This window comes from Oncorhynchus keta, chromosome 37, assembly GCF_023373465.1.
Source record: "Oncorhynchus keta strain PuntledgeMale-10-30-2019 chromosome 37, Oket_V2, whole genome shotgun sequence".
Taxonomy (NCBI): domain Eukaryota; kingdom Metazoa; phylum Chordata; class Actinopteri; order Salmoniformes; family Salmonidae; genus Oncorhynchus; species Oncorhynchus keta.
In genome coordinates this window covers 13237195-13256604 of record NC_068457.1, presented here as the reverse complement: position 1 = coordinate 13256604, position 19410 = coordinate 13237195, and the positions used below count along the sequence as shown (strand labels likewise).

Sequence of the window (19410 nt, the reverse complement as noted above, 5' to 3'; positions counted from 1 at the left end):
TATAGAATGGAAGTAGGCTATTATACTAGCACAATTCTAGAATAAAAGTAATGCTATTTCTATTGCTTCAACTCACTATGCAATCCCTTTCTCTCTGTTCCACTAATGGAGAGCTTATAGCTAGAATGCATAGGCACACTCATTTGGTTCATCATCCATTTGGCCTACTGCACTGTGTGTTTGTCCAGATCTCTTTTAAGACTCGTAACAGTTTATCTTAAGTGCATTTTCCCCCATGAATTACCACTGGTGCATTTGGATCCTTTGGAGTAGATGAGACTGCTGAATAGCCTCCAATGCAATGCTGATGAGAGAATGTTTCAATTCCTTTCGCTTGAGTTTCATTCAAGCGTGAGCGAATCGCATGCAGTAATCAAGGAAGGAGAAATATAGTGTGTGTGAGTGTGTGTGTGTGTGTGTGTGTGTGTGTGTGTGTGTGTGTGTGTGTGTGTAGACTTGCACGTGTGTGAATGTGTCTGTGCATGCAAGCTGTACGCATCTACACTTCATGATGGGTCTATTAAGCTGTGATACCATGGTGTGCCTCAAAAAAAAAGTGTGTTTCACACAAAGTGCAGCGTTTATTTTCCCACGTTGTTTAGACAGCCGCTTCCAGTGGTCATAATCTCAGCCGCAGCACCGAGCGACCTCAGAAGCCACACATTAAAAAAAAAACTTCTCTCTCTCCCCCCTCTCCCTCCCCCTCTCGCTCTCTCCCTCCCCAGCCAGCCAGCCAAGCCCAAATACTCCTCTCTCTCTATCTGGGCTGGCTTCGATGTGAAGAATTCCAGAATTCTGAATTCCAGGGGAAACCCACAGCAGCGACTGGTACTGAATGAGAGGGTTTGACTGGAGAAAGACAGGCCATGCTTGTTGGAGTGACTGGGCCTGTGTTCTGCCTTCTCTGAGCATAAACACGACCAGTTACCAGAGCTCATCATCAAATACCTTGTGGGGGATCCAGTGTTTTTCTTCCTGGCTGAGTTTGAACGGAAGGTGGCTGGGTGGGGCTGGCTGATTAAACACCCTGCAGGGCTTAAGATAATGTTTAAGCAGTACACAGCACTTTCAAGGCCTGGCAGGTATGGCTATAACAACATCTCCTTATAACCAATAAACCAATGCATATAAGTCATGTCTATCATATAGGGACTCAGTATCTTAACCACAATTCTCATTTAGAAGACCAGGGGCCATATCTATCAAGTGTCTCTGAGTAGGAGTGCTGATTTGAATAGGGTTACATGGACAGGGTGAGAAACTGATCCTAGATCACCACTCCTACTCTGAGACACTTGATACATATGTATTGCTTTTTTACAAACTCCTGCAGTTTAAGTTCTGATAACAAACGTTAAATTACCCAATGAAGAATGATACATAAGTCTAAGGCCCATGTCATTGGCAGTTGCCATGGTTTTGCGCAACTGTACCCCCCAATTTAAAACACTAGCTAAAGTTAAGACTTGTTACTCAGAAGTATTAACATTGAGTGTTTTTTTACAAAATCAAAACCCTACCTCCCTCCACGGAGAAGAGAGCATAACTAGTTAAAGAGGAGGGTCAGAGATGCACACTTCAAAGTCTACAGCATTTAATCTGTCGTCTTCTGGAGGCTGTGTGTGTGTCTGTGTTGGTATCTGTATATCATTACTTATCTGTGTGTGTGAGGAGGTTACTCTCTATTTCACCTTGCTATCACATTAACAATTATCTCCCTGATGCAGCCCTCTTGTTTGATTTCTATTAAAGACCCTAAAGACCATGCCTGAGCTCCCAGAGGAGAGGAGCATCTTCCAGGCATGTGTGTGTGAGAGGAGGGATAATCCCAATTTCAAAATGGAGCTCAGAGAGACACACACACACCCCACATTCTTCTTTTACCACTCCCTTCCCCTCCTCCTGTCTGGCATAGATAACTCATCCCTCCTCCACCCCCCTTTCCTCACAAACACACCCGGAGTTGTAATTAGCATGGCATCCACTCTCATGACTCGAAGAAGCAGTACTCAGAGAAAGCCTCGCACAGCCAGGCAGTAGATATTTCCCTCCTAGCTCTTCACTAAGGTCAGAGGCTAATCAGTCTCTTAGTCTGACTGACTACAGGACGAGGTGCTGACACACAGAGTTTCCCAATGGAGCCTGAGATAAGAGCTATGTGGGAACTTCCTTCTCTTGTGCTGGGACCGTATGGGATTTGCTACAGTGAGCCTCAACAGCGAGAGCCTGCACTGTGTTAAGACACATGTGACTCTGATTGCATGGTCACGTCTGACCTTGCAGACAGCTACAGCATGCCTCAGGAACCGCAATGCAGAAATCAATACACTGGGTAGGTCGTTCTTCACAGTCACAAACTAACATCCAAGTCTTTTCCAAAGACTCCATAGGGTGCTTCCGATAAACATTTCTCTTACCATCGACATCGTCATTTAGCGCATGTTTTTATCCAGAGCAACTTACAGCAATAAGTGCATACATTTTCATACTGGTCCCATGTGGGAATCAAACCCACAACCCTGGCAGTGCGAGCACCATGCTCTACCAACTGAGCCATACAGGACCATCTATACAAAGAAGGCTATGTACAGTATGCGGCCATTGTCATGATGCGTATGCTTGCCACTCTATACAGTATATAGTGTTGTTCATATCCATGTCTGTTCTACTGTATTTTAGTGTCACGAGCCCAGGCTGTTAACTCTGTATTCTCAGCCGGACTTCTAGAATGCTGGAACTCATGACCACTAGCACCATGAAAAAGCATTGTAGATATGGTGATCCTAGAGTATGTAAATCTCAAGTCCGCTTTAGGATTGCTGCCATAGCGCTCTTTTATGATGCTATTTGGGGCTTTACTGCGGTTCTAAACAGCTGCGTCCAAGGCCTGGCTGTCGCTCTAGAGAACATGGTCAGCTGGTATCTGCTCTCTCACACTGTCAGTCCACTCTCTGCGAACCCTACCTCTTGCCCTCTGCGTCAGCATGACTGGCTCCCTGGTCTGCTTTCCCCTTGTTATACAACCACTGTGTGTGTCTGTGTGTGCGTGTGTGTTTAAGCCCTACATTTGACGTCATCCCTGAAATCTGCAGCACTAATGAGCCATAATATGGGTTGATAATACCATGGCGATGGGAGCAAGACCTAGAATTGCCACCCGGAATAGTGCTGCAAGACCCAACGTAAATATATGTTTTTGGTTGAGGAAAGTTAGCAGTGCAGTGACCTTGGTCGATGACCGAGCAGGACTGGTATGCCTACAACTGTGGGCTGTGGGTTTAAGACTGATAATGTGTGTGTGTGGTGTGGTGTGTCTGTGTGTAAGACAGAGCATCAACAGTACCATTGTTCCTTCGCTTTTGCTTCGTGCGACTTCCCTCTGCAGGCGAGCCACGGCCAGCTTCTCCCTGAACACAGAGAGAGAGAGAGAGAGAGAGAGAGAGAGAGAGAGAGAGAGAGAGAGAGAGAGAAGCAAGTGAATAGCTGATCGTTTTTCATTGGGACACAGTCAGGCAGGCCTGCCACCTCTCTCTGTCAGTGCTCCACACACTGTGTTCTGCCAGACAACTAGCTAACAGCACTGTGGTTTACCAACACGTCAACAAACATCAAACAGAAAGGGTATAGGGGGCAGCAACTAGACACTACACACTAAACAGAGACACACTAGCCTACGCCTTGACAAAAATTGCACACAAACAGCACGAAAAGCATTCCACTTTGACAACCATAAACATCCACTCAGTCATAGAGATACAATGTCTAGCGTTCTATTTCTATGAAAACTGTAGGACAGACAAGCCCCCCAATCTCACGCGAGCTCGATCATTTTGCTAATGAGAGGAAGTGGCGCGCTCATGTACTGGCACTGATAACGATGGCCTCTTTAGAGCTTTTCCCAAGGTATCACTGCCTGACTGACTAACAGTTCTCTCGGCCAGGCATGCCTTCCATATTAATTAACAACATACTGTAACATGTTTGAAAGCTACAGACAAGAGGAATTGTCCTGCTGCGGTTTCAATGCGAGCCAGCCACCATCATATTGTTACCCCACAAAACAACGCTTAGTATTCCATATTACTGTAGCTACCTGTCTGGAAGCAACAGACAACTCCTTTAGGCAAGTCATACCTTCCATATTAGCAACATATCCAAAGGCAAGAAACTAGAAGAGGTACTGTAATGCTGTGGTTTCATAGCCCACCAGCCACCATTGTTAGCCTACAAAATAACTCTTAGTATCAGAAATAGGGCAATTTCACGGCATCGGAATTGCGCTGAGACTCCAAACAATGAGTTTCTTCTTTGACTCACCTGGGGAAAGTCCTGTGTTAAAAAGACTACCAAGGTAGTAGTAGATGAATATGGATATAGTAGATGAATATGGATGTTGAAGTCCCCATTGAATTAGTAGTTTGTAGGACAATACTCTCCAGCGCAAAATGAGAAAGTTCTCGTTTGTTTGTCATTCAACTGCAGTGTGTGAGGAAAGGGAAAGAGAGACAAATTCAATTGCGCAAAGTCTTGGCACCGATTGATAAACAGTGATGCGGTGAATCCGACGTGAAGTTGATGCAGTGAATCTGAGTGTAAGTTGACCTGCCCTATTAAAACACACACACAAGCAAACAAACGTGCACACACACACACACACACACACACACACACACACACACACACACACACACACACACACACACACACACACACACACACACACACACACACACACACACACACACACACACACACAGTATCATGCCTGAGCTGTGAGAAAGCTGTGCCCATGTGATCCTACACGCAACACCTGAAAAACATGGCAACACACTCACACTCCAGCTGCGCAGTCCTATTAGTAACCATTCCAGTTACTGTGTGTGTGTGTGTGTGTGTGTGTGCTGTGTCACCTTGTGAGAAACTCCTGAACTTCTGTAACTCGTCACCACGGTCTACACTGTTTTCCGAACTGGCAACTCATCACATACCCTGCTGCTACTGTTTATTATCTCTCCTGTTGCCTAGTAACCTTACCCCTACCCATATACATATCTACCTCAATGACCTTGTACCCCTGCACATGGACTCGGTACTGGTACCCCATGTATATAGCCAAGTTATCGTTACTCATTGTGTATTTATTCCTTTGTGTTGTTATCTTTTTATCACTCATATCTTTTCTCTCTCCGCATTGTAGGGAAGTAAGCATTTGCCTGGTAATCTACACCTGTTGTTTATTAAGCAAGCCTTTGTTAGGTCTGCGAGCTAGACATGTAAGGGGTTAAGTTTCAGGCCACTTATTCACAGACATGCTACAGGGGGCAGGAAACTTAAGCTAACTGCGCCCGTTGAGAAAATCATTGCCCAAAATAAAGCCATTTTTACATTCTGTGGTAAACATAATTACAGTAATTGGTACATTTTTAACAGGCAGTCAAAACAGTACCTCAACATGGCAACATTTGACTCCAAGTTCAGCCCTGAGAATGTGGAGGGGTGGTATTTGAATAGGATCATGTAAGTAAGGGGTGGAAAAAGACCGCCGGAGTAATAGACAACCCATTAGGCATATTTGATCCCGACATCATGTGGCATCTGCATTCCAACCACCACCAAGTTAGCCCATTCTGCTGATCTGTTTCTCTGGGAACGGCTAGGCTAGCCTGTCCATGACCAGCTGTGTAAACCTACCTCTCAAAAGAGACACAGAATGAGAGTCCGCTATAATGACAAACATTCCAGATATCAGAACTCATTCTCCTTGAGCTGTGATGATGGTTATAAATAAATAAGGCTGTGTTCCAATATGTCGCACAAGCATGCAGTACCACTTACTAGAATGTATTGGGCATGTGTTCTAATGAAATGGTATAGTACTACGGAATTGGAACATGGCCGAGATGTGTTTTCCAATACTCTGATCCCATGTTTGATCGAACACAGGCGGAAAGGAGGCATGCTGTATGCTCAGACTGCTAGCTGTCCACAGTTGACCATGTGTTTGTGAACCTTTTCATCTCCATATTTAATTGAAACCCCAGCTGCATCCAAACCCTCCTCCCTTCATCCCTGATTTCCCCCTGCTCTTTGAACACGTTTAGGGGGCTTCGGGAGCGAGTGCATTCCAACGGCAGCGACGGGCAGACAGATCGGGGTTGGCACCTCGCTGGCCTCCAGCAGTTCCCAGTGACCTGGAATCACCTGGCACTGCCCGCACCAGTGCTCAGTCTGTGCCCACAGTCTGCCCACAATATATCCACCACGAGCAGTTGGGCCAGTGGAGAGCAGGAACGCAGGCTGACTAGCTCCACGCTTCAGTGAAGCAGGCCCAACCACCCAACCGCCCCCCCGCGGACGCCCCACTGCTTCCCACGCCTCGCACAAGCTGCTGCTGCGAAGGGCAACGGGCCAAGGACCAGAGAGGGCCAAGCTCTGCCCCCAGGCTGACACCACGGGCAGGGCTGGGGCAAGGGAGGGCCCCCCAACCATCTCATATCCCACATGCCATCTCATCGCTCGCCCTATAGGGCTAGGGGTACTTTTGGCAATATGTACTGACAGTATGAACGTTATGCCAAAAAACTACATTTGATTGGTTACTGCAGCATATGGGATGAGAACTATACTGAAACCTTATTAATCAGGGTCCATATGTTTCTGAACATCTAGTTCTGACCCAGGATCAGCTGTCAGTTGTCCACCCACCCACACAATACTGCATTGGTCTTTTCCTCATTGGGATGTTGTTATTCGTGCACCATCACAACAACATCATCTTCCTTTAGGTTTCATATGACAGCCTAGAATGTGCCAAGGCGAGGCGAGGAAAGGGGTGTGTATGAACACAGATCAAATCAGCCCGGTTTCCCCATACATTCTCCCACATTCTCCAGGCTAACCAATCTTCCCCATCTCCAGATTGTTTTCGTCGTCACGCGGAGACAAAGGAGCGCGGCGTCGGAGCATACGCGCCTGCAAAGACATGATCTGGCGAGGGGCGGGAGGATCAATCATTCTCCGGGAGATGTTATTTGCCAACCTGAGCTGACACGTTCGCCCCCCAGACACGCTTTGAACTGCATTGTGGGAGGCAGCTCGTTTTGTTGCGTTTTTTCTTTCATCCTTATGATTGTTCCATTGTCAACCATTGTCCCTTGTGTGAGGTTGTCTGGTTTAAGTCTATTTTGTCAAGTCTAAGTTGGCCTGATGAGGAAAAAAGTTATCCTTACTCATAATGCTTAGGGTTACTCTGTATACCAAACTATACATTCATACACTGGCAAGCCAAACCTACCTCTCTTAAAACCATTGTTACATATGCAGTAGCGTTGTGGCAATGAGGAAATGACATACTGTGGCAGGTAGCCTAGCGTTTAGAGCACTGGGCCAGTAACCATAAGGTTCAAATACCTGAGCAGACAAGGTGGAAACCTGTCAATGTGCCATGGAGCAAGGCAGTTTGCTTGTTGTAGGTGACCAAATACTTATTTTCCACCATAATTTGCAAATAAATTCATAAAAAATCCTACAATGTGATTTTCTGGATTTTATTCCCTCATTTTGTCTGTCATAGTTGAAGTGTACCTATGACGAACATTACAGGCCTCTCTCATCTTTTTAAGTGGGAGAACTTGCACAATTGGTGGCTGACTAAATACTTTTTTGCCCCACTGTATGCTACAAATAGTCATGCCTGGGAAGAATTTGGCTAAAACAGGAAATCGACCTCACCATCCACTACATAATAATGAAAAATCTTCTTCAGCAACATCAGCTCTCACAGTCTATACTCTAAACACACCACTCTGGGAAAAGGATGCCTGAATAAAAAAGCCCTCCGATAGTGTTAATACAAGGCTTACATAAGCAAACGGAACATCTAAACCATGACATTATCTCAATCTGAGTAAACCGCAAATGTACACAGAGTGAAGTGGAAGGGAAGCATAAATGTTTGGATGATGATGAGTCCCCATGCATTTATGTATTTGCGCTTGCGAGCTCCACGCTGAGTTTTAACTCTGCAGATTAACAAATCTGGTGTGTGTGTGTGTGTGCACACGTGTGACTAAACATGCGTCCGTGTGTGTTTGGAAAGACCTTGCCGGTTGGCTCTCTTTTTGGCCATTTCCTTAATCCGTCTATCCCACGGTTATGCAACCCTCTCTGTGATTCCAATGCCATATCTCCCTCCAGGGAGCGTCAGGCCAATGAGTTTGTTCAGGCGCTTATTAAGTTGTAGCATCCATTAGAAAGCAATAATGGCTAATGCCCCTTTGTGTGTGTGTATGCGTGTGTGCGTGTGTGTGTGCGTGTGTGTGTGTGTGTGTGTGTGTGTGTGTGTGTGTGTGTGTGTGTGTGTGTGTGTGTGTGTGTGTGTGTGTGCGTGTGCTCGTGCGTGTGCGTGTGCGCGTGCGCGTGCGTGTGCGCGTGCGCGTGTGTCCGTGTGCGTGCGTGCATGCGTGTGTATGCACGTGCATCTACACACATGTATGTTATGCAGTTACAGCTATGTCACTAGAAAACTTTCCCCCTTAGCACTGAGATGCAGAGGGAGGCTTCTACACCTACCACCCACATCTGAGGGTTTCTGACCTCTGGTACCCTGTCCAGACCTGGGCTACACAGGAGAGCATCGGGAGGCTGGAGCCATATGTTATCACCTCACACACACCCATGAAATGAGGAGGTCAGTGGGCCAATGAGTGTTACCACAACCGCATGTGTCAATAATGGAAGACATGAAACATGATGAGGTTTCTTTGGAAACACACAAAGAACACAAAAGCGTTGTTTTGGATAAGAATGGCTCCATCTTTTAAGACATTATAACACTTTATAAATTACGAAAGCCTTGATAGAGAACAGCCAGTGAACGAACCATGAACCTTTTCAGAGGCAGAGACATATTTTACAGTAGGAAAAGTTCAAACGGAATGGTGCTCACATATTATATGCTTTGCCAATTGCCTTATCTTCTGAAATTACAACACATTTATCACACATTTATTTCCACACAATTAAGAAAACCCAAGGATCTTTAGCTCATATTACTCGTCAACGATCAGTAACAGTCACACAAACCACGAATCCTCCGTCCAATGACAGCTATGGCGAATTTAGCTCTGATGCCTTGTGTCTGACATGGTTTAGAACGTTCCTAGCGAGCAAGGATCCACCCCCCCCAGTTCTCTAAACGTTTTCTCATTGTGCATGTCACGGCTGACCTCAATTGTTTCTAAACCACATCAGCCACAGTCAGATGCATTCCACCTCAGACAGAACGAAACACTCCGACGGAACAGATGTACTCTGAAATGGCCTTCGATGCCCCGCCATCACAAGACAGTTCACAGACAGAATGTTCACAGACAGAATGTTCACAGACAGAATGTTCACAGACAGAATGTTCACAGACAGTCGGCTCGGTGAATGGAGATTGTGAATCATCACAAACCACTGCAGGTGTTCAGTGTTGGACCAGACGCAAACGTGTACGAATGTGCACGTGACTGTGTGTACATACACACACGTATGCATGCATGCACACAAACATACACACTATACGGCACTTTCACCATCTATATCAAACCACACAAGCTTTTCATGCGCTCTGCAGCAGGCCCTTCAAATGCACTGACTGCCTCTCAATATGGGGGGACTCACTCTTAAGCCTCACGCACACGCACACACACACACACACACACACACACACACACACACACACACACACACACACACACACACACACACACACACACACACACACACACACACACACACACACACGCATGCGCACACACACACACACTCGTACACACACACATACACACACATACAAGCATGCGCACACACACACGTACACGCTCACACACACACACACACACACACACACACACACACACACACACACACACACACACACACACACACACACACACACACACACACACACACACACACACACACACACACACACACACACACACACACACACACACACACACACACACACCATACCCCATTATGGCTGTTTACTGCTGACACATCCGGGCTAGTTTTAAAGGCCACCCCTGGTCCCTTTTTACTCATTGTGAATGGGAAGCCGTCGACCATCGTTTCAGAGGCAGCGCAAACACTGTCCTCTTTTACAGCAGCAGACAAACAAGTCAGTCCTCTAGAATAGACACAAAGGTACGGGTCAACACGGGCTCTCGTTCTCTCAAGTGTCCCCGGTCTCCCTGGCGAGGCCATTACAACGTGTTAGCTATTTCACACACGGACACACATACCGATGTGGACACACACACACACACCTACATCTATGTAAGAGAGCACCAGGTACCAGCAGACAATCCAAGTCTGACCCCACAGAGCCATATAAAAAGTAAAGAAACGGCAAGTGGATGAGTTCTGCTTGTTTCTCCCACAATTATCCTGTGATTTACGATTGGGATAGAGGGGAGATGAAGTTTGTTGACATTCCCCAGGCTCGGGTTAACCTCAATCTGAAGCCATGTGACTCAAAGTGCTGATTTAGGATCAGCTACGCATTTTATGTCACAATGAAAAAGATGACATTGACAGGGGGAACCGGATCCTACATCAGCACTCCAACTGAGAGGCTTGATAAAGACGCTCCAGTTCATTCCCAACAAACGTCATAAATGGTTTTGTTTCCGAAAATGGCTTTAAAACGTGTGAGAAGGTCAATCGAGATGTTACTAGAATGGTTTGACACCTGTCCTTGGTTAAGAATCATGATGGAGGCTTATGTTTCCAGGTTTTAACAATAAAGAAAGGATTTTCTTCAAAATGTCGCACATCCTGTCGTTTTCTCCATCCACGCACCTTGGTTGGACTGTGAGGCTGCAACTGTATACCGTTCACATTGTAGCTTTTTCTCATCACATTTCTGTGGGATAAAGTATGAAGCTTTGATGGCAAAAGAAAAACTCTCAAATGACGGCAGACACATCAATCTTCTCACAAATAGTTTGCATGTGAAAGTTATGACCCAGTTACTGCTGAAAGCCTACTGCTTAAAACGAGTCTTAAAGTCTTAAAACTAAATCCAATCTGGGGTGTTTCCAAATAACTTTTATGTCCACCAGTTTTATCTCTTAAACTTAATCCTTAGTGGACACATGTATCAAAGGGATAGATGCCAACACAATTAAAGATTAAGGTTATATTTAAAGAGGCACAACAACTAGAGTTCTACAAGCCTGTGTTCCAAGAATCTGTCATTGCATAAGGACTCTGATGAGAAATATAATCCAGGGCTTTATTTTGATGGCCAAACCTGATTGGCAAACTTTGCAATTCAGCAGTTAGCGACTGGAATAATGTCCTGCTAACATTTTCACCTTGGAGAACTCCCGCAGAGCGAACCCAGCTATTTTAAACCACAGGAATGTGGCGTTTTAATGGCATAATTTAACAGGGTAATATTGTACTTTGTCTCTAAAGGCAAAGGAGTAATCAGATTCCACCAACACCATACATTGACAGTTACCACATAAAACCCTTTTATTGCCTATAAATGGTGTTGGGGTATTAACTTTTAATGTTGCTTTTGAGTGGGACACTAGATTCAGAAGGCCGTCAGCCACAACATGACAAGGATTTAACAGTCTTTCACATTTGAAATATGTCTTTCACATTTGAAACTATGTTGGCAATCGAAAACAAGCAGAGTCGCTGCAACTATAGAACAAATGCATTCATATAGCCTACACAGCTGCCAAGCTGAAATCTTGCTAATCTCAAAATGACTGAGATATCCATCAGAGACAAGGCATTTGCCTTGCCCCATTTTCAACAGGGAAACTTAGACAGACTCAGACCGAAACAGGCTCATACTGGCTTGTCCCATGTCGGGGAGCCCTCCAAAGACCTCTGCTGTTTTTAGAGTTTCCCACGTGCTGTTCTTAGCAAGATAAATGTGTAGCGGGACGATGGGAGGAATGCATTCACTGCTGCTCCTAATTGATGTGAGTGGTCGTCAGCAGCAGTACAGACTGTCTAAACAGAGCCAGAGTTTAGAGAGGGGAGAGGAACTCAGGCCTCACACTCAGGTCTCACACTCAGGTCTCACACTCAGGTCTCACACTCAGGCCACGCACTCAGGCCTCGCACTCAGGCCTCGCACTCAGGCCTCGCACTCAGGCCTCACACTCAGGCCTCACACTCAGGCCTCACACTCAGGCCTCACACTCAGGCCACACACTCAGGCCTCACACTCAGGTCTCACACTCAGGTCTCACACTCAGGTCTCACACTCAGGTCTCACACTCAGGTCTCACACTCAGGTCTCACACTCAGGTCTCACACTCAGGTCTCACACTCAGGTCTCACACTCAGGTCTCACACTCAGGTCTCACACTCAGGTCTCACACTCAGGTCTCACACTCAGGTCTCACACTCAGGCCTCACACTCAGGTCTCACACTCAGGTCACACACTCAGGTCTCACACTCAGGTCTCACACTCAGGTCTCACACTCAGGCCACACACTCAGGCCACACACTCAGGCCACACACTCAGGCCTCACACTCAGGTCTCACACTCAGGTCTCACACTCAGGTCTCACACTCAGGTCTCACACTCAGGCCACACACTCAGGTCTCACACTCAGGCCTCACACTCAGGCCTCACACTCAGGCCTCACACTCAGGCCTCACACATCATTACTGCTTTATGGGCGCCTCTGGGTCTCCCTACTGTGTGTGTGTGTGTGTGTGTGTGTGTGTGTGTGTGTGTGTGTGTGTGTGTGTGTGTGTGTGTGTGTGTGTGTGTGTGTGTGTGTGTGTGTGTGTGTGTGTGTGTGTGTGTGTGTGTGTGTGTGTGTGTGCGTGTGTGTGTGTGTAGTCTTGTTCATGCTCATTTATGTGTGTGTTTGCATGTGTGCGAGTGTGTCCAACCCCAGTGCTGGACAGCACAGAGCGGGAGATAGACTGGCCTCTGGGGAATTGGGTCCTCTTCCCAAATGAAATGAGCCTGGCTGCAAATGAGGTGGAAATGCTCCCATGCTGGGACACACTGGGGCTGGCCATTGAACAGGAGAACATTCCTCAGTAATTCATTTTGACCTGAACCCAATAGGCTAGCTGGGTCGATGAATGGAAGAGGGGAAGGAGGGGAGAGAGGTGGAGGAGAGGGAAGAGAGGGGGAGGAGAGGGAGAGTGAGGGAGAGGAGAGGGAGAGAGAGGGAGAGAGAGGGAAGAGAGGGAGAGAGGGGGAAGAGAGGGAGAGAGAGGGAAAGAGAGAGAGAGGGAAGAGAGGGAGAGAGAGGGAAGAGAGAGAGAGAGGGAATAGAGGGACAGAGAGGGAGAGAGAGAGAGAGAGAGAGAGAGAGAGAGAGAGAGAGAGAGAGAGAGAGAGAGAGAGAGAGAGAGAGGGGGAAGAGAGGGAAAAAGGGAAAGAGAGAGAGCGAGAGAGAGAGAGAGAGGGGGGAGGGAGAGAGGGAAGAGAGGGAGAGAGAGGGAAGAGAGGGAGAGAGAGGGAAGAGAGGGAGAGAGAGGGAAAGAGAGAGAGAGGGAAGAGGTGGAGAGAGGGAAGAGAGGGAGAGAGAGGGACGAGAGGGAGAGAGAGGGAAAAGAGGGAGAGAGAGGGACAGAGAGAGAGAGAGAGAGGGAGAGAGAGAGGGAAGAGAGAGAAGAGAGAGAGAGAGAAGGAAGAGAGGGAGAGAGAGGGAGAGAGAGAGAAGATAGTGAGAAGAGAGAGAAAGAGAGGACTAAAATCATCATATTTGATGAGGGGATGGCAGTAACCGGTTGTGATCCCCGTATGCTTACTGGCAGTGGCTTGTCTGTCAACAATCTGACTGTCCATGTAGACATTTGGATTACATGCAAAGTGGTTGGCAGGACATTGTGAGTGGATAATATGTTGTGCCACCATACCATGACAACATTTACAGTACTTCCACTAAAAGATCAACTTTCAACATTCATATGGTTTCATCTGAAAGTATACTCTTAGTGGGATTATAACAAATAGGACATTTACACAACCAATCCAGTGACTCCACAATACATTTCTCACACAACAACACACTTAAAAACTGGCTCCATACACCGTAGATCACAAAGTACAGTTAATGACGTATGTTTACATCAAACTCTGTGCGGGAGTAGAATGGGAGGAAAAAAGATAATGTCACTCAGAAAATGTTCTCATTCATCCATCGCGGGGACACATGCAGCATGACGCTTTAATTCCATCAAATCACATCTTCCACTTCGCAATCCTCTTAAACTAATCCCCAGGTATGTTTCACAGGACGCTGGCCTCAAACTGTACAGCACCAGCAACGCATCTGCCCAGTGTGAACACTTGGCCAGAAGCTGGCCCAGGCTGTCTGTAAAGTATCACTGCCTTGGGGGCAACTTACCCTGAACCATATAGCATTATAGTGAATCATTATTGGCAATCATAGCCTCCCTTGTGATTAAAAAAATATGTTGTGAAAGAATAACAGAGTAAAACAGCAATGCTATTACATAGTCTAACCGCAACGCAAGTGTGTTTGTTTGAGACAGAACAACACAGTTTGACAGGAGAAAATAAACCAACAAACATGTTGTCATCTCCTCAGGTCCTGTGTTGTCATGTTGATGTGTTTCTGTCGCCTCGTCGTTTACTTCGGTAATCACCGAGACAGAAATAGGAGCCGTCGCTCAAGTCAGTGGTGTTTGAGTGACAGCTAAGGCTTCTGTTGATAAGGGCGTGCATGCAGTACAGTCATCCCGTATACGGTGACTGCTGTGGGGCTGGCACATGTAGCTAGCTAGCTCTCCCCTCACCAGTCATGGAGGAATAGGGGTAGTGGTCTACGGGAGCCCCACATCCATCCATACACACACACACACACACACACACACACACACACACACACACACACACACACACACACACACACACACACACACACACACACACACACACACACACACACACACACACACACACACACACACACTGGGGGAGAGCCAGGGGCACCCAAGCCAAAGCAGTAATGATGTACACACACACAGTCCCAGCAAGGGAGCACAATCCATACCCCCCTACTGCTGTTTCTATGGCAGGATTAGACTCACTGCTGGGGGAAACATACTAATCTTTAATATGGCTAAGAGGGGACAAAATACATTCCAACACACACACACACCTCCCAGACTAGCTTGTTGTACCTCTCCATGAACGATTGGGCACATATTCCCTCCGTTATCAATCAATCAGAATTAAAGCCTCCTTACAGGGCCGGCCCCCGTGCCATTGCCACTAGCAACAGGGCACACAATTGCTTTCCTTTTCCCTGCACTGGCTAATAAAGGGATCCTGCAAATCAGGATCATCTCCTGTAAGTAGCCTCATTCCTGAAATAAGAAATGTAGCTAACGTTAGGCTACACGCTCATCGGGACCAGTTGGACAAACACAGCTCACAGCAAGCTGACCCTGATTTAAAGAGGCACAACCGGTCTAATATGACAACGCTACAATCAACGACACGTACGCAGCAAGGGTGCAAGTACACTGCATTTAACTTTGCGGCTCCTTGCGACTTAAAGGACACATCTGGCTGAAATTCACGGCAACATGAAATGACAACAGGAAGAAAACACAACAGCCTTTAAGCCCAACATAATAACCTGGTCGCGTAGAAGCCTACGCACCTGATACAGAAGCGTGATGCCCCCAGTCCACAAAATCGGAGAAAAAATACTGCTGAATTCCCATGTCTTAAAGGGACATCTCCTGTCTTAAAGGGACATCGCCACTCTTAAAGGGACATCTCCACCCTTAAAGGGACATCTCCTGTCTTAAAAGGAAAAGAGTGGCGGTGTTATGAGCGTCTAGGTGTTCTCCTTACCATGCCTGAGGTGCTGCATCCTGGTGTTCGGTCTTCAGCTGACTCACATGGTAATCCTGCTGCACGCTGCACCGCACAGCTGCTGCTGCAAGCCACTGATCCCACCCACGATAAAGTTTACATCCACAATGCAGCCCTCTGCTCGGTGTGACAACTGAGCAGAACAGCGATCGCCCTCTCTCTCTCACTCTCTCTCTCTCTGAGCCTCTCTCTTTCTATTGCACTCCCTCTTTCTCTCTCTCCGACTTGCTCTACACACAATCTCTGCCTGTCCTCACTCTCACACACTGTGTGTGTTTCTATCACTCGGCCTCTCTCGTTCTCTCTCCCTCTCTCTCCCTGTGGCAACATGCACACTGCTGCCTCTCAACGCCGTTTCTCACTTTCTCCTCTGTCTCTCTCCCTCTCTCGCTCGCACTCGCGTTACATACTCTGCCGCTCTCACACAGTCTCTCTCTCTCTTTCTCTCTCTGTCTCACTCTCGAGGTCCCTCCTCTTTCTGTGCCTCAGCGCTTCTCTCCTGCTCAAGCTACAGGACGTTTAGCATGTGTTGGGGGGTGGGGGGGTGTAGGGAGGGGTGAGATGGCTGCTGGCTCTGAAGGTGCCACTTTCCTCTGGGGAGATGAAGGGAGATGAAGTGGGGTGAGGAGAGATGGGGAAGGGGTAGGTGACAGCAGTGAGGGTGGCGGGGGGGTACAGGGACGTGAGTGGAGTTCGGCTTGAGATGTTTCTGACTGAGCTCTTTTCAGAGAGAGAGAGAGAGAGAAAGAGAGAGAGAGAGAGGGAGGCCTGGTTGCTTGGGACAAACTCCAGCCCATCTGCCGCAATCACAATCAGTCTCAGCTGAATGGCCGTGACAAACCAAAGCCCCGAGCCTCTCGATCAGGACGCCTACGAGGGTAGAGGGGGGAGAAATGGGGGAGAAGTGGAGAGGAAGGGGGAGGGGACCCCTCTCCATTGTCTCCCCCCTCCACTGTGAAAAGGGGGCAGACACTGGATGGGTGAAAGGGAAATTGAAAGGGTCCTGGCTGGCGAAAGCAGTCCTTGTTAAAATAAAGAGGAAGAGAAAGGAAGAGCTACTCTCAGCCTAGCCAATCATGGTCCCTCTGCCCAACATTCACTAGTTGCTAATGTCGCTAAATGAACAATTACGCTAAACACATGAACAATTAGTAGCACCACAACCAAAGGGGACAGAATCGGATGCCTCCTAGCTAAATGTATGACAAGTGAAAGTTGTAGTTGGGTGAAAAATAAACATGCACATACCACCGCATTTTGGGTCATAGAAAGTTAAGAGTTAATTAGATGGGGGTAAAAAACTAGAAACGCGCACATTGCAGTGAGAACACGCAGGATCTGAAAGCCAACATTTGAACCGGTTAGATGACGCAACATCAGCTGGAAAGTTTGTGTAGTGATTGTAAAATCTTGGCGTGTCAAGGCTACACATTTTCATTACTGGATCGTTGTGTCCCATAAAATTGACAGTGAGAAACCTATTCATCATAATAACAGGGAAGATTGACGACGGCTAATTATACTGAATATGACCGAAGTGTCATGCATCAAGCTTTATTGCATTTATCATAAGTTGCAGATGTGTCACACACACACACACACACACACACACACACACACACAATATGAATATGTGGTGAGGGTCTAATTTGATTTCTAGAGCAGGTGGTCATCAATTTGGTCCCATTGTCCTGTTTGGATAAAAAAAAGATAAATGGACTCAGAAGTCAACAGGAACGGATACATAATCAAGAAATATTGAGGAGTCGCCCCACTTTAATTCAATAAACTGCATGCCCCCCAACGTTGAGCGATGGCCAAGTCTACAACGGGATCCAAAATGGACACACAGAAACACAGCTTGTCTGTAGTCAGACAGAAACCAGCAGACCAAGCCAAGTCATTCATAGCAGAGTCCGAACCCCCGAAACAGGAAGCTCTGTTTGTTTGGACTTCCACCACATGGACATTGTATTAGAAGAGTTACAACATGTCCGGGGGTGAGTTAGTGTGTGTGTGTGTGTGTGTGTGTGTGTGTGTGTGTGTGTGTGTGTGTGTGTGTGTGTGTGTGTGTGTGTGTGTGTGTGTGTGTGTGTGTGTGTGTGTGTGTGTGTGTGTGTGTGTGTGTGTGTGTGTGTGTGTGTGTGTGTGTGTGTGTGTGTGTGTGTGTGTGTGTGTGTGTGTGTGTGTGTGTGTGTGTGTGTGTGTGTGTACGTGTGTGTGTGCGCATGCTTGTGTGTGTGTGTGTGTGTGTGTGTGTGTGTGTGTGTGTGTGTGTGTGTGTGTGTGTGTGTGTGTGTGTGTGTGTGTGTGTGTGTGTGTGTGTGTGTGTGTGTGTGTGTGTGTGTGTGTGTGTGTGTGTGTGTGTGTGTGTGTGTGTGTGTGAGCGATCTTCTCAACTCATTAGGAGGCCCTGCTTACTCCACTGCCAGTGGTGTCAGTGACAGATTCCACTGTTTAGAAACACATGGGTGCCAACATACCCCACACACACAACCTGACTGGTTCCACTACCACCACCACCACCACCACCACCACCACCACTACTATAACCATCCCCCTGTTAACCATCACCAACGGGCTAGCATTCCACTGAAAGGTGGGGGGTGGGGGGTGGATGGTGGTACTGCTGGGAGAAGAAGGGGAGGGGGAGACAGGGTTAATAAGGGGCGGTGTGGGGGGTGGGTTTATTAAGGGGGAGAGCAGAGGAGGTTGATGACGTGTGTCACTTAGTTGAGCGAGTTACGTGACCAATTCCTGCCGCCGTCGCCGTCAAGGTATGTGTTCTCCCCAGAAACTCGCTAATCAGGGGGAGATAATCATGGGATAAAATGCAATGGTGTGTGTGTGTGTGTGTGTGTGTGTCTGTAAATGCCTTCACCCCCTTAATCTTCAGGGCCTCAAACACTTTTTACCACATCTTATTGGCTCATACATACACAACGTCCAAGCATTTCTATACATGTCTGAATGTCTGAACACCAAATGAGGTACGCTAAAGTCTAAATACCCTTTTGAAGCTACCTCAGAAGTGTTTATAGCATATTTTTAGTTGTCAACAGACTACCCCCTTGGGCTGTTTGCATGTTGAGACGAGCGGTGGGAATGCCATAGTGTGACATGGGCGTTTATTTACCCAAACCACACACGGGCTATCCCGCTCGGGGTTCCAGGGCTCTAAACCACCGCCCGAGACAGCAGTCAGACTATGCAAATCATTTGAGCTGTATTCGTCCACTTTGGATCGGCCCCACCAGCCGCAAACTGGAACAGCCGTTTAACATTTTGTTGGGGGCCAGATTGAATGTGTCACACGATGAGTGCGATCTGTGATAATGTGCCTCTGTCATGTTCCATTAAGCAAGGGAATGGGTTGGCGTGATATGCTGCGGGTGCAGGTTTGTCTGCGACACCCTTCCTAGCCTGACTGTGCTACTGAAGGGAATGGGGGTATGTAGCCCAAGATGTAATCTTAATTAGGGAGGCTGCGAAATTTCGCAGCTTTTTGTTA

The 19410-nt window shown here is 47.2% G+C and overlaps 1 protein-coding gene and 1 non-coding gene across 5 annotated transcripts in view; both read right to left on the bottom strand.

Moving 5' to 3' along the window:
* Positions 1-19410, bottom strand: part of LOC118370232 (nck-associated protein 5-like) — a 189520-nt gene that overhangs the window by 95222 nt on the left and 74888 nt on the right. For 3 of the 4 annotated variants that reach the window (XM_052499227.1, XM_052499226.1, XM_052499228.1), the window contains exon 4: positions 3344-3407. In XM_052499227.1, coding sequence (XP_052355187.1) covers positions 3344-3407 — 64 coding nt within the window. Of the gene's footprint in view, positions 1-3343; positions 3408-15878; positions 16319-19410 lie in introns of those variants that run through there. The other variant, XM_035755149.2, reaches the window with a different exon arrangement.
* Positions 2491-2564, bottom strand: trnaa-cgc (transfer RNA alanine (anticodon CGC)). Its single transcript has one exon. It is a non-coding gene; the product is annotated as a tRNA-Ala (tRNA).